At 41.9% G+C, this 14794-nt stretch overlaps 1 protein-coding gene across 1 annotated transcript; it reads left to right on the forward strand.

Moving 5' to 3' along the window:
- Positions 1–1124: 1124 nt before the first annotated feature.
- LOC115693622 (12-oxophytodienoate reductase 7-like) lies at positions 1125–14108 on the forward strand. Its single transcript, XM_056310727.1, has 6 exons — positions 1125–1185; positions 6858–6993; positions 7255–7383; positions 11982–12166; positions 13450–13608; positions 13885–14108. Exons 1-6 carry the CDS (start codon positions 1125–1127, stop codon positions 14106–14108), a joined length of 894 nt encoding a protein of 297 aa, XP_056166702.1.
- Positions 14109–14794: the final 686 nt, after the last annotated feature.

The following is a 14794-nucleotide window of genomic DNA, read 5'->3' on the forward strand; positions in this document are numbered from 1 at the left end:
CACTTCCCTTCTCTCTTCTCCCAACTCAATTTGATTTGGGCGTGGGCGGGTTAATCCGAGTCTCCCTCCGGACCTCTCCTCACCACTCTCATTGTTCACAGGGCTCCAAGACCCGGACTCGAGTGAAGATGCTGTGGTGCATCAACACAAATAATTTTATCCCCCTTTATATTTCCTACATGGGATGTCGATGACGTTGTCCAAATTGAACTCTAAATACCACCTAACAATTTTTGTTATCATAATAATTAAAAGGGTAAGTGTATTGAAGTCCTAAAACATGTTAGGAAAGTGTAAGTGAGTTCTAAAATTTTTAAAAATTGTAATTAAGTCCTAAAACTTGTTACGAAAGTATAATTGAGTCCTAAGACTTTAAAAAAGTGCAATGACGTCCCAAAATTTGTCAAATTGATCAAATCAAGTCCTTCCGTTGAACACATTTTTTGAAAGTTTTAGAACCCGATTGTATTTTCGTGACAAGTTTTAGGACTTGATTGCACTTTCTGACAGTTTTAGAACTCAATTGTATTTTTGTGACAAGTTTTATGACTTCCAGTACACTTATCCCATAACAAAACAATCATTTCGTAGATAAATTAGAATCACACACTGTAAAAGTCATTTAGAGTTATTCTCAATGAGAAGCAAAGAGAAAAATATCATTAATAATAATAATAATAATTTATTATTATTATTATTATTATTATTATCATCATCTCAACAGGTGATGAAATGTTGAACAGTTAATGTAAGAACTACACTTATGTTAAAAAAAAAAATGTAAGAACTACACTGGGGGAAAAAACAACCTTGGAATGAATTACGCCGCTTTTCTGTCACCGTGCACCTTCATCCAACATCCTTTAACACACTATTTTTTTGAAGAAAAAGTAGGTCAAAGAAGGCCAAATTGCAATTCGATTTTCCCAACGTGCGACGACGTTGGGCTAAAACTCAAATGAAAATCAAACCTCGGTATGCTAAAAATGAATTATGCCGATTTTACTGCAATGTTTCAAATGGCAACAACTACCAATGAGCAATGGAGTTCAACCTCAAATCACACCATATTAGTGTCAACTTTTTCTGTCCATTCTCGACAGAACATAAAGCTACGCACGTAAATGGCCGTGAACTTCTTCACTCCATGCCAAATGGGCAAGTTTGATCTCTCTCAGTCACAGGGTAGTTGTTACGTCCCAAGGATTGCAAGTATATTCGCGGGGCAAGAACATGCCTAAACAAGACTAAGGAGAATCACATTCCATTTATGACGAGGATAGTAATCAGCATTAATAAGGATAGCCATCAATTAGTTTCTATCTTTAAAGATAGCCATTAATTAGTTTCCATTTATAATTGATATCCATATGTGTACTCGGCTATTTAAAGGGCCATTAGATTACACTAAAGAGTAAGCAATTACAATTCTGTTCCTACCTCTCTTCCTTCTTTCCCTTCTCTCTCCTCAATTCCTGCTAAATCAACTATTCTCTTAACAATTTGGTGCTCTTGTCGACTCACACCTCCACCATGCCTGCAACTTGTTCTCAAGAACAGGAGACCCAATTGCAAGCGGTGCAACAACTAGCCAATGAAACCGCTGGAGCTGTCAAACAATTACGACAAGATCTCATTACCTCTACAGCCAATCAACTGACTGCCGATAGCCTCATGACTCTCCTGGATAAACGTGACCAACGTCTCACAGCTATCCTCCGAATAGAACCATCACCACCGCCCACCTCATCCAATCCTATGACGTTCGGCATTCTCGGGAGTGGCCCGCTGAAACACACCCATATGGATGAATCACCACCGCCCACCTCATCCAATCCTATGACGTCCAGCATTCTCGGGAGTGGCCCACCGAAACCCACCCATACGGATGAGAGGCCAACCTAGCGCCCGACACCATGTCTCATATTTCCGTGTTTCTCTTCGGGTGATCCATCTGTTTGGCTTTTCAATGTAAGCCATTTTTTTCACTATTATCACTCACCCCGAGGATCGCCTACTGCTAGCGGCAATGCACCTCGATGCTCCCGCCGCCACTTGGTATCAAGGATTGGCAGCCAAAAATCTTTTGCCGGATTGGGATGCATTTACTCGTGCTATCCGTCATCGCTTTGGCCCCTCCGAATACGAAGATGCAATGGCCCTCCTTGCCAAGTTATCGCAAACGGGTTCCGTACTTGATTACTAGGCCACCTTCGAAAATCTTTCCAGCAAGGTATGTGGACTCTCACCGGCACACTTACATAGTTTTTTATTTCTGGCCTGCAACTCCGGGTGCGCATGGCCGTCCAAGCTCACCACCCAGTGGACTTGCACGATGCCTTCGCATTAGCACGCATGTACGAGGCCCAGTTCAGCGAGCCGCGCAACCGGTCGTTTTCCCCGCGTCCTTTCGCATCACCCTACCCGTCCGCATCTGCAACCGCACAACCACCACTTCCATGGCTTCCCGTTAAACATCTGTCCGCAGAAGAGATGCAAGTACGACGTGACAAAGGTCTATGCTTCAACTGTGACGAAAAATTTGTCCGCGGGCATCATTGTAAAGGGCGTCCGACCCTTTTATATTTGGAGGGCTTCGACGACTCGGACGACGTCTCTCTGCCAATCGAAAGTGAGGCCATCCAAACTACTCCACCTGAACCCGAAGTCAGCCTCAATGCTCTCCTGGGCCAACGTTCGGCCAAATCCATGCACATGACGGGAACAGTGCGAGGTCAGTCGGTTCAAGTACTAGTTAATGGAGGAAGCACACATAACTTCCTCTCTACGCGTATGTCCAAGTTCCTTGCCCTGCCGCTGTCACCAATCACTCCCTTCCAAGTGTTGGTTGGCAATGGTGATACCCTACGATGCATGGCCATATGTCGCGATGTGCCCGTACTGCTTCAGACCCATTTATTTAGGCAAAAGGACACTATAAGTGCCATAACTTGTGTACGGAGATCACTTTGGTGCCATAACTTTTTTTCGGATCACTTTGGTGTCAAGTCGGAGGAAAAACGATCACTTAAGTGTCATAAGTTTTTTTTGGATCACTTCAGTGCTAAAATTTTTGAAAAACGATCACTTAAGTGCTAAAATTTTTTAAAAACGATCATTTAAGTGCTAAAAATTTTGAAAAACGATCACTTAAGTGCCAATCTCCGGCGAGCCATGTCAGCTTCAGAAATTAATAAAAAAAATGCCATGTCGGATTTCCGGCGAAAAATTATGTACGGCACCGGAGTTGGCACTTAAGTGATTGTTTTTCAAAAATTTTAGCACTTAAGTGATCGTTTTTCAAAAATTTTAGCATTAAAGTGACCCAAAAAAAACTTATGGCACCAAAGTGAGCGCCGTACACAAGTTATGGCACTTGTAGTGTTCTTTTGCCCATTTATTTACCATGGACCAGTTTATTCTTGACCTACAGGGCACTGATATTGTTTTGGGCGTCCAATGGCTAGAAACTTTGGGGCCAGTCGTAACAGACCAAGCCAACATGACAATGGAATTCCAGCACCATGGCCAACCAGTGCGGCTGCAAGGTGACTCCTCTCTGCCCGCACTCTCGGTCTCATCCTCGGGCCTTTTCAAACTCATGGCGGCTGACGGCATAAGCGCAGGCTACATGTGCTTATCCGCCTCTTCATCAGACCAACCTCCAATAGACGTGGATGCTGACATTCCGTTGTCAGTACAAATCCTTCTTGCGGAGTACGACGACCTATTTGCCCAACCAACCGGCCTTCCACCGGCGCGTGATGTCGACCACCGCATTCCCCTCAAAACGGGCACCGAGGCGGTCAATGTCCGACCTTACCGTTATCCACACTACCAAAAACATGAGATTGAACGCCTAGTCACGAAACTCCTCCGGGATGGACTCATTCGCCCTAGTCGCTCGGCCTTCAGTTCGCCGGTCCTCTTGGTAAAAAAGAAGGACGGCTCTTGGTGCTTCTGCGTCGATTACAGGAAGCTTAATGCTGCCACTATTCGAGATCGATTCCCCATTCCAACGGTTGATGAGCTATTGGACGAATTGCACGGCGCTGTCATTTTCTCCAAATTGGATTTGCGCTCCGGATATCATCAGATCCGGATGGATCCCTCCGACATTCACAAAACAGCCTTCAGGACTCACCACGGCCACTTCGAGTTCCTGGTAATGCCCTTTGGACTCACCAACGCACCATCCACCTTTCAGGCGTTAATTAATGAGGTATTCCGACCGTTTCTTCGTCGTTTCGTTGTTATATTATTCGACGATATTCTTGTTTATAGCAAGGATTTGGCCTTTCATCTTGATCATCTCCAACAAGTATTTGCCACTCTGCGTCACCACCACCTGGCAATCAAACACTCGAAGTGCAGCTTCGCAACACCCACTGTCGAATTCCTTGGACATATTGTTTCAGTGCACGGTGTCTCCGCTGATCCTACCAAGCTTGAAGCGGTTCGAGGCTGCCCACTCCCAACAATGCCTAAGCAGGTTCGCGGCTTCTTGGGGTTGACCGGCTATTATCGTCGTTTCATCCGCTACAACGCGACGTTAGCCACCCCCCCCCCCCCCCCCCACGGACCTCCTCACCAAGGACGGATTCGCATGGTGCGCACAAGCCGATCACGCCTTCAACTCCCTCAAGGAAGCTTTGAGTCATGCCCCGGTATTAGCACTACCTAATTTTTCCATTCCCTTTGTTGTGGAGACTGATGCTAGCGGCGTAGGAATTGGCGCAGTATTGATGCAGTCTGAACACCCGCTAGCCTTCTACAGTCGCAAACTTTCTCCCATCATGCGCAGCAAGTCAACTTATGTGTGTGAGTTGTTCGCAATACAGTATGCTGTTCAGAAGTGGCGTCAATATCTGCTCGGCGCTCACTTCATTATCCGGACAGATCATAGGCCGCTGCACCATCTTCTTAAGTAAACCATCCAGACACCAGAACAACAACAGTTCTTCTCGAAATTGGTCGGCTTTGACTACTCTATTGAGTACAAGCCGGGCAAGAAAAACGCAGCGGCAAATGCCTTGTCAAGGGTTTATGATGACGATAACCAGGAGAGCGCACTTTTGACATTATCCCGTCCCGTGAATACTGACCTTGACACCCTTCGTGCCGAGTTGCTGCTAAACTAGCGTACAAAGAGCATCATTGACGACCTACAGCGTGCACCTGACTCCCAGCCCGGGTGGTCTTACTCATCAGGTTTGCTCCGTCACCGTGGCCGCTTGTTCTTGTCGGCGGACTCCTCCCTTGTGCCCTTCCTTTTGTCAGATTATCACTCCAGCTTACATGGTGGTCACTCTGGGATACAACGGACCTTACAACGCATCTCTGCGCATTTTCAGTGGGACGGCATGTGCAAGGACATAGCCAAGTTCGTCCAAGCATGCGATGTTTGCCAAAAGTGCAAACCCACCAACCATCACCCCTACGGGTTACTTCAACCCATTGCACCACTCGACTCATTATGGACCGATCTCTCTATGGATTTCATCACACATTTACCACCATCTGCTGGGTATACGGCCATATTAGTGGTCGTTGATCGTTTTTCCAAGGGGGCCCACCTCGCTTCTTTGCCACCACGTTACACTGCCACCAAGGTGGCCCAAGTTTTCTGGACTACAGTGGGAAAGCTACACGGCATACCTCACTCCATTATTTCTGACCGTGACCCCATTTTTCAGAGTGCCTTTTGGAAGGAGTTGTTTAAACTCCAGGGAACAAAGCTGCACTTCTCATCCGCTTACCACCCGCAATCGGACGGACAAACGGAGCGTGCCAATCGCTGCATTGAACAGTTCCTTCGTTCATTTGTTCATGATCAGCCCTCCAAGTGGTCCAAGATACTTAGCTGGGCGGAGTATCACTACAACACCACGTTCCAGGCTTCTACGGGTATGATGCCCTTCGAGGTGACATTCGGCAGAAAATCTCCCTCCCTCGTGGCCTATTATGCAGGCACCAGTGCTGTCGAAGCAGTCGATCATGACTTGCGCTCACGTGATAATTTTGTCTCAGTTACGTGCCAATTTATCCAAAGCTCAGGCGGTCATGAAAGCCCAGGCAGATAAGCACCGCACTGATATTTCTTTCAAACCAGGCGACATGGTGCTTCTTCGTCTTCATCCTTATCGCCAGCTGTCAGCTCGCAAAGACTCAGCCCACAAACTTGGACTTCGCTACTATGGTCCGTTCCCTGTGGAGGAACGCGTGGGACAAGTGGCTTATCGACTTTCCTTGCCAACTTCCAGTCGCATACACCCAGTTTTTCATTGTTCACTACTCAAACCGTATATGGCTTCACACTCCACTAGAGTGCGCCCACTCCCAGAGGCAGTTGTTGATCACCAACCCATTCACAAGCCACTAGCAATTTTGGGTCAACGAGTTATTATGAAGGATTCTAAGCCGGTCTCACAAGTGTTAGTTCAATGGCAGGACCTCGCGCCCGACGACTCCAGTTGGGAGGATGAGCACCTCTTGGATAATATTCGACTTGAGGACAAGTCGTCTCTCTATGGGGGAAGGAATGTTACATCCCAAGGATTGCAAGTATATTCACGGCGCAAGAACATGCCTAAACAAGACTAAGGAGAATCACATTCCATTTATGACGAGGATAGTAATCAGCATTAATAAGGATAGCCATCAATTAGTTTCTATCTTTAAAGATAGCCATTAATTAGTTTCCATTTATAATTGATATCCATATGTGTACTCGGCTATTTAAAGGGCCATTAGATTACGCTAAAGAGTAAGCAATTACAATTCTGTTCCTACCTCTCTTCCTTCTTTCCCTTCTCTCTCCTCAATTCCTGCTAAATCAACTATTCTCTTAACAGTAGTACTAGCGCCTATGACAAGATGCAGAGCGATCAATGAGATTCTGTTGCCGGCTCATTCGGAGTACTACGCGCAAAGATCGGCCAAGGGTGGTCTTCTCATTACTGAAGGCACCCTCATCTCAGACACGGCCAACAGGTACGTCCTCTTGTCCCAAGATCAAGTCGTTTCCTATATATAGCCAAAAAGGAATTATAATTGTGGGCATATCATTGTCCATCTACATAAAAGAACTTCACAACCAAACAGTAAGTATAACTACACCGTTTAATTTAGGCAGTGTGCCCGGCAGATGCCAAACTATTCATACCCTACATTGCTCGACAACAAGTAATATATACCCCGTTTTGGATCATAGGAGGATCACTAACGTTAAGAAATATGCTGTTGTTAAACCAGGTTCCCAGGTACTCCTGGGATTTACACTGAAGAGCAAGTCGAAGCATGGAAGAAGGTGGTGGATGCTGTTCACTCCAAAGGCGGCATAATTTTCTGTCAACTTTGGCACGCTGGTCGTGCCTCCAATCATGGCACTCATTTTGTTTTGGAATAAGTGTACTGGAAGTCCTAAAAGTTATTATAAAAGTGCAATTGAATCCTAAAACTTGCAAAAAGTGCAATTGGGTCCTAAGACTTGGCAAGTTGGAGCAATCAAGTCCCTCGTTTAGTCTCATCCAATTTGACTAACGGAAAATGCTAACACGGCTTATTTTATTCATTTCTCTCTCTTACGTGGCAAATAGCTCAAGTGAAAAGGGCCACATGTGCAAAACGACACCGTTTTGGATCATTAACTAATTCAAAAACGGCATCATATCAAGCCTCTTCCACAAGTGGACGTCATCTCTCCCTATGAAACAAAAGAACACTCGTCTCCCCTCTGAACCCTAAGCCCCAATCAAGCCAATGCATATTGCGATTGGGTCCTCTCAGGAGTTGGAGTTCAACGCCCATTGTGATTTGGAGAGTTCACAGAGTTGTAGTTCAATGCCTATCGTGAGTTGGAGTTCTCCTCTTCGTCAATTGTGAGTTCGTGTGAAGACTCGTCCCATGGGAGCCTCGGTGTCGATGACGGAGATGGCGACGGCGACTATCTCCAAGCCTCTCTCCTTGTCACATGTATCGCTCTCTGCATTTGCATTGGTGTTTGCGCCTTCAACGTTGATTGGACTGTAGCTTTTTGAACCGTTCAAAGTGAGCGTCATCTCAGATTGAGCTCCATTCGACCTGGTCATTTTGAATTTCTCATGTTCCATTTTTCCGTTTGTTATTTTTGCATATGATGTGTGCTTATTCCATTGCCCCTAGCAACGTGCATTGATGAACCGGAATGAGTGGCTTCCATCATTTAATGGGGTTTCGCTTGATAGAAAGGAAACCATGAAGATGTTCATGAACTAGTTATTCTGGTGACGTAGTTGGTTTAAGCACAAGTACATCCTTAGAGATGGTTAATAGTGATAAGTGGATCATAACTTAAATTCATTCTGTTAGACCAGATAATTACCAGTAAGGTGAATAGTGCTAAGTGGATTATAACTTAAATTCATTCTGTTAAACCAACTACTTCACCAGAGCCGCTTGTTCATGAACAACTTGGTTGCCATCGGTCACGGGAGACCGTTCACCAAAAGAGGTGGCAAGATAGGTGCACTAACCATATTAGGCGATATGGAAAAGAAAGATGCACAGAAACCAGAAACATGAAACCCAGGATGCATCTTTACTTAGTCAACCCTAAAATTCAATACCTCCGAGTATAATGTGAAATCGAGAAGACCCAAAACAAGTTTTTGAGCTCCATGTTTTTATTTTCTTTTCCCCGACCTTTATTAGTGTTTTTCAACTTAAAACAACATAGATACGTTGTGCATCTCCAAACGTGCTAAAGAGAATGTCCATGTTTACTGCATAAGTTATTGTTTACTAGTCTACTGTCCACGAGTTGCGCAGCTAATTACAAATATTAGCTTTTTATATATCAAATAATGCTTCGAATATTTTTGAATTAACCGATAAAGCCGGTTTAAGTTGTAGGCATTATAAGATAGTTTTAGAACAAAAAAAATAATTTCCATTGCTTAATACTTTTTTGTACATCTTCATTCATTCCCTTTTAGTTTGCTATGTAAGCTCGTTACATATTTCTGATGATTGACTTGATTATTCCACATGGGACAAAGGAAAGAGAACTGTGAATCATATTTTAAAAAAAGAAGCACTCTATATTCAATTCGGTTAAAATTGGAATTGGGATAAGTTTACATAGCTTGAGCTTTTGCTTTTAGTATAAAAGAAAGGCTAAAAGAGAACAAAGGTAAGATCCTTCTAAGATGACGAAAATGTCACTTTCAACACCCACAATTGTTCTTAACACAAATGGCTAATTAATATTTTGTTGACAAATAATCTTTCTACAATGCTGAACAATAAGCGCATACCTGTCTCAAAAGCAAATAGTTGTAATTTCGAACTTCTGTTAAACAATCTGGGGAATTGTCCCTTGCCATATGAGACGACCCAAAGATCCATCATAGTACCTACAATGCCAATTCGAACTTCTCGTGCCTCGTACATTACATGACTCGGACACTAACTTTTACATAAAAAAGGAACCTTGAAAGATGATGGAGTAACATTTGGGTTACTGACACGATCACGAGAAGATCTAAAAGGGAATCCATAATTGCCGCATACATTTACAAGTACGGCAATGTCATGATCTATACAAGTAGAACATATGCCAATGCCTCTCGAGCCGGCTGACGATGGCCCCGATTTGGAATCTTTCACTGAGTTTTATTTTAAGCAATAATATAAGTGGTTAATGCTAGGTGAGAAATGAATATGAAGGTAAACTTCAATTGTTAGTTAGCTAACGCACATGGCGGAGATGAGATTTAGATGAAGAGGGCTAAGGACAGCCAAACAAGTATCTTATATGTTTAAAAAAGTTAGATTGATTAAGCAGCTTTTTAAGTTAAATTTGGTTAGGCAGCTTTTTAAGAAAAGAGTTAAATATAAATAATTCGTCCTGACGAAAAATGCGGGGACATCAAAGTGTCAGGAGCGGCATGACTGATTAAGAATGATAAAGAAAGACTAAGGGTCTGGAGTCTTTGTCGGATGAGTATTAAACGGACATTAAAGAAAGTCTTTCATGAACACCAATCCCATTTTTATTTACTTCAACCAAATGCACTCATTTGTGAGAAAATTTCAAAAAACCCCTAAAGTGGGGGCATTTATCTTAGCATACTCCGAAAATGAGGTTTAGCTCAGAATACCATGTGAAGTTGGTGGCTTCATCTCAATTGACCCTCCATTCCGGCGCCACAAATCTTTGCCAGATGATGACTATGTGCGTGTCACGTGTCGTGTCTTGCGCCATAGATGGGGGGCATTTTGTCCCAAAAATATCTGATTTGAGTGCATCCGCATCACATGTGTCCAAAGTTGACGAAAAATCCCAAATTTCCCGATTAAACCAAACCCCGATACTCAAATTTCCCAAATAAACTAAACTCAATTACAGCACTTCCTTTGTCCAGACAGAAGGCGATTGAAACTTGTTGCAAAAACATGTCGAGAAGGCAGTCGCATGTGGTGGAATGTGAGGCTGATGGTAATGATAATACGAGAAAAGTATCTTTTTGGGTGTTGCTTAGCTTGTTTGGAAGGATTTGCTCAACATTCTCTCCTTCTATGCAAATCGATGGACGTGAATTGCATTGTAATTATAGTATTTTGTCATTGCAAGCAGTGCCAGTCCCTATGGTCCTTATCCATGGTGCGAAATATGACACATGACACGCATGTGATTGTTGTCCGGCAAAGATTTGTGCCGCCGGTCAAATAGGGTGTCAATTGAAACGAAGTGATTAATTCAGGGGCACTTTAAGATAAATCCCAATTTGAATGACATTTCGAAAAAATTATCTCACTTCAGGGATTCTTTTGAAATTTCCCCATCATTTATTTTTTAAGAAACTTATTTAATTGCGTCGATGTCAATCATTGTACCTTCCAAAAGGACGAGGATCTTCCATGCCTATATGAATAGAGTCATCTCTACCCATCATCAACGCATCTTCTGGCTTCCGTAAACGCGATTCTCTAAAATTTGTCGGTCTCTTCATCTGTTTTTCCCGAACCAAGGATAGCAATGACAGACCTCTTCGGTCAATGCATGATGGGCAGATTCAACCTCTCACACAGGTGTTTATTGGTACTCTACATCTGATACTAGTTGCTCTTGCTTTCCATTATCATTTCTTAATGAGTCGCATGAGACGAAACCGAGTCATGTTTGGGATGGCAGCGAACGGTGGTGCTCGCGCCTCTAACGAGATGCCAAGCCTTGAATGGAGTGCCACTGCCGGCGCTCGCCGAGTACTGCGGACAGCGGTCAACGGAGGGACGTCTTCTCATCACTGAAGCCACAATCATCACTCACCGGGGAGCGGGGTACTTTTCATGCTTATACTTTTTTTTCTCAGTTAAATTTCAGATTGTAGTCGGTTATTTTACTATGTATTTATACACTAATGACATTGCATGGGACGCTCACTTATAATTTTCTCCTTCTCTATATGGCTTGACATTCAAGTGGATCTGAGAACGTCCTGTAGTTTTCTGTGAGAAAATTTGAGACTAAATCAGATTATTGCAAGAGTTTGGAATAGAGCCAAATAAAGATGTACAGGTTGGTTGGGTCGGTTTGGTTCAAACCCAGTTTCGGTTTAAGTTCTAATTGATTCACTAATTACTTACATGAACAAACTATATTTTCTTGAAGTGAAAAATCTATAATTAACTCTATATTACTCCTTAGACTCGGTTTATAATTTTGGTTTAGTCTAAAAAATACATTGGATTTAGGCTTCCACATGTTCCTGGAATTTACACCGAAGAACAAATCTAAGCATGGAAGAAAGTGGTGGGTGCTGTTCACGCCAAGGGTGGTCTAATTTTCTGTCAATTGTGGGACGCCGGTCGGGCATCCCATAAAGGTAATACCTTTGATTCTTCTCTATTAACTAAATTTCTCCGTCAATTGATCCTTTTTTCTATGTTGGCATCTTGGGAATTAGAGTTATATTATTGCCTAATCATAATTTATTTCTAATTTATCAGCCAGGTGAGGGTGCGCCAATTTCGTCAACCAACCGGTCCATATCGGAGAACTGGAAAATACTCATGTCTGATGGAACCCAAGACAATTTCTCCAAACCTCGAGCCTTGGAAACATGTGAAATTCCGAATGTTGTCGAGCAGTTTCGTCAGGCAGCAATCAACTCCATCCGAGCAGGTTAGGCTACGAGATTTCTTGTCGTAATTCACTTATTCTAATTTGATGACACATGGTATTCAAAATTTACATCTTATGTAATCTTTCTCGTTTAAGTGGAACGACAAGGATTCATAGAGAATTACATCGAACAGAGTAAAATGGTTACAAGAAAGTTGACTTAGACAGTCGAAGTGAAAATCCCGTCACTTTAAAGACAAAAAAAGAATTCTTCTCGTGGTTAAAGTTTAATATATTACTCAACAAACATGTGGATTCTTGAGATTCTATTGTGGGAAATGTCCAACCCAAGAGTTTTAAATATTTGGATGTAGGGGACTATATGAATGTAAGGCACATTATGACCACGTAGTCAAGTTATGTGAGATCACACTTAGAATCTATTTGTTTGGCAGAAAATGAATGATTTGGAAAACGTTTTCCTAAAAATATTTGCTCGTAGTACTTGAAATAATTAATTAATGAAAAATATTTTCATTATCGACAGCAATCTATGTCTAAATATTTTTGTGGACAATGAAACTTTTTTCGTTTATTCATTTTTATAAGTGATATAAGCGATCATTTTTAGGAAAATGATTTCCAAATCATTCATTTTCCGCGAACAAACGGAGCTTATTAATGTTAGCCACCCTAAAGCCGAAGTGCACTCGACACGTTGTCATGATCACATTGATAGATCTACATAGCTCCGAACCAATTTGATCGTGACCATGAGCCTATTAGTTGACATGTCAAAATGTGTCATAAAAACCCATTTATTGACCCATATTTGATAGCTAAGTTGTTATATGAGTTAGTTATATTAAGTAAATGGGTTATATATATGTTTAGAATAGTAATGCTCAAAATAATACAGGTATTAAATGGGTTCACAACTTACTTACACCAAACCCACCTCTGTAACTCTTTTTTCACTCTCTCTGGCCCTTACTTGATATTGCACGAGCCTCAGTTTGGGTATGAGTTTTTCAAGATTGAGTTAATTATGGAAGTGTTTAAGTAATATGAGTCAGGTTGGGTATGGGTTGGATATGGGTCACTATATTTGTATTACGTGAAAATGGGTCAAAACGGGTTAAATGGGTAAATTTGAGTCAGACCATTTTTTACCCGACCGAATCCACCTGTTTAATGGGGTACCTATTAGGCATTGCCTAGTCCATTATCAAAGTATTTTGTGTGGTCTTGACCTATATGGATTTGTGGGAATCATAATGTTCTAACATTTTATAAGTTGGTAACATGGCGTTCATTTGACATCAATGTTGGAAAAATGCTAGGTTTCGATGGGATTGAGCTCCATGCAGCACATGGATATCTCATTGATCAATTTCTGAAGGATGGAATCAACGATAGAACAGATGAATATGGTGGTTCAATTGAAAATAGGTGCAGATTCTTGATGGAAATTGTCCAAGCGGTAGTTGCAGCTGTTGGTAGTGATCAAGTGGTAGTTAGAATTTTACCTGTGATCAATTTTGTCGATGCCATGGATTCTAATCCACTCAACCTAGGACTCGTAGTGATCAAACAACTGAACACATTCTAGGCTCATATGGGAACGGAACTCGCTTATCTCCATGTAACTCAACCCCGATTTATGCCATCTCCTGAACAAATTGGTACCGAAAATGAAGAAGCCAAGTTAATGCGAGCTCTAAGAAGAGCTTATCAAGGTACATTTATGTCAACTGGAGGTTTCACTCGAGAGCTAGGAATGACGGTCGTAGCCGATGGTGATGTGGATTTGATATCGTACGGTCAAATTTTCATTTCTAATCCTAACTTAGTATATAGGTTCAAGATCAATGCCCCATTAAATGAGTATGTCCGAGAGATGTTTTATACTCATGACCCTGTTGTTGGATACACAAACTATCCTTTTCTTAACCAAGAAAGTAACGACAAGGACTCTCACATGACAAAAGTTTGTTCTTGAGAGAACTGGATCTGTGTTGACTGTCTAAATGAGGGGTAAAAGTATTTGGTGCAACTTGGGTCAATTTCATCCTGCAATGTTATCTATCTGTTTCTGTAGATGTATTGTTGCCTCTACTTTGTCGTTTGATGTAGTGATATTTGCATCCTGCAATTCATGTGTTTGGAGAGTGTCGGAAAAAAGTTTACATAAAAAAATGACTAACTTTTGATTATTATTGACAAGTGATAGACTTAGTCGATGAGAGCAGAATATGATCATTTATAAATAGAATTATCGGTAACTTGAAAAGAATTGACAACTCACCATTGAAGTCATCGATAGCACACAACGGGAAAGTTATTTACAAGAACCTTGAAGTTGATCGACGAAGTCATCAATATCAACAGCAAGTAATCGATATGAGGATAATTACTAGTTAGTTATTTTTATTACTGCTATTTAGGATTGTTGTAACTTTTTATAGTTAAGGGTTCTAAATAATAGGAGTTAGTGGATAAAGTAACTTCTTATAACCGCAAGACGTTATTTCTTTTTCGGTAACTGTTTGTAACGTCTCTTTATAATTATCGATCGTAGGCTTTAAATAGTCTCATCGTACTCTTTGTAAGACCCTACACCAACAAACAAATCTCATTATCTTTCAATTTCCTTTCAATTCTTGTATCGTAGTTATAGTTTTCAAA

The sequence above is a fragment of the Syzygium oleosum genome, unplaced genomic scaffold (genome assembly GCF_021117445.2).
Source record: "Syzygium oleosum isolate NSW1041296 unplaced genomic scaffold, Sole_v2.1 Sole_v2.04, whole genome shotgun sequence".
Lineage (NCBI taxonomy): Eukaryota > Viridiplantae > Streptophyta > Magnoliopsida > Myrtales > Myrtaceae > Syzygium > Syzygium oleosum.

Bases quoted from the DNA above. Each gene is read 5' to 3' on its own strand.
- LOC115693622 (XM_056310727.1), top strand. From the start codon at position 1,125: ATGGCCGTGAACTTCTTCACTCCATGCCAAATGGGCAAGTTTGATCTC. The intron at 1,186-6,857 runs GTAGTTGTTACG...TCTTAACAGTAG, and splicing joins TGATCTCTCTCAGTCACAGG to TACTAGCGCCTATGACAAGA. The intron at 6,994-7,254 runs GTACGTCCTCTT...TTGTTAAACCAG, and splicing joins ATCTCAGACACGGCCAACAG to GTTCCCAGGTACTCCTGGGA.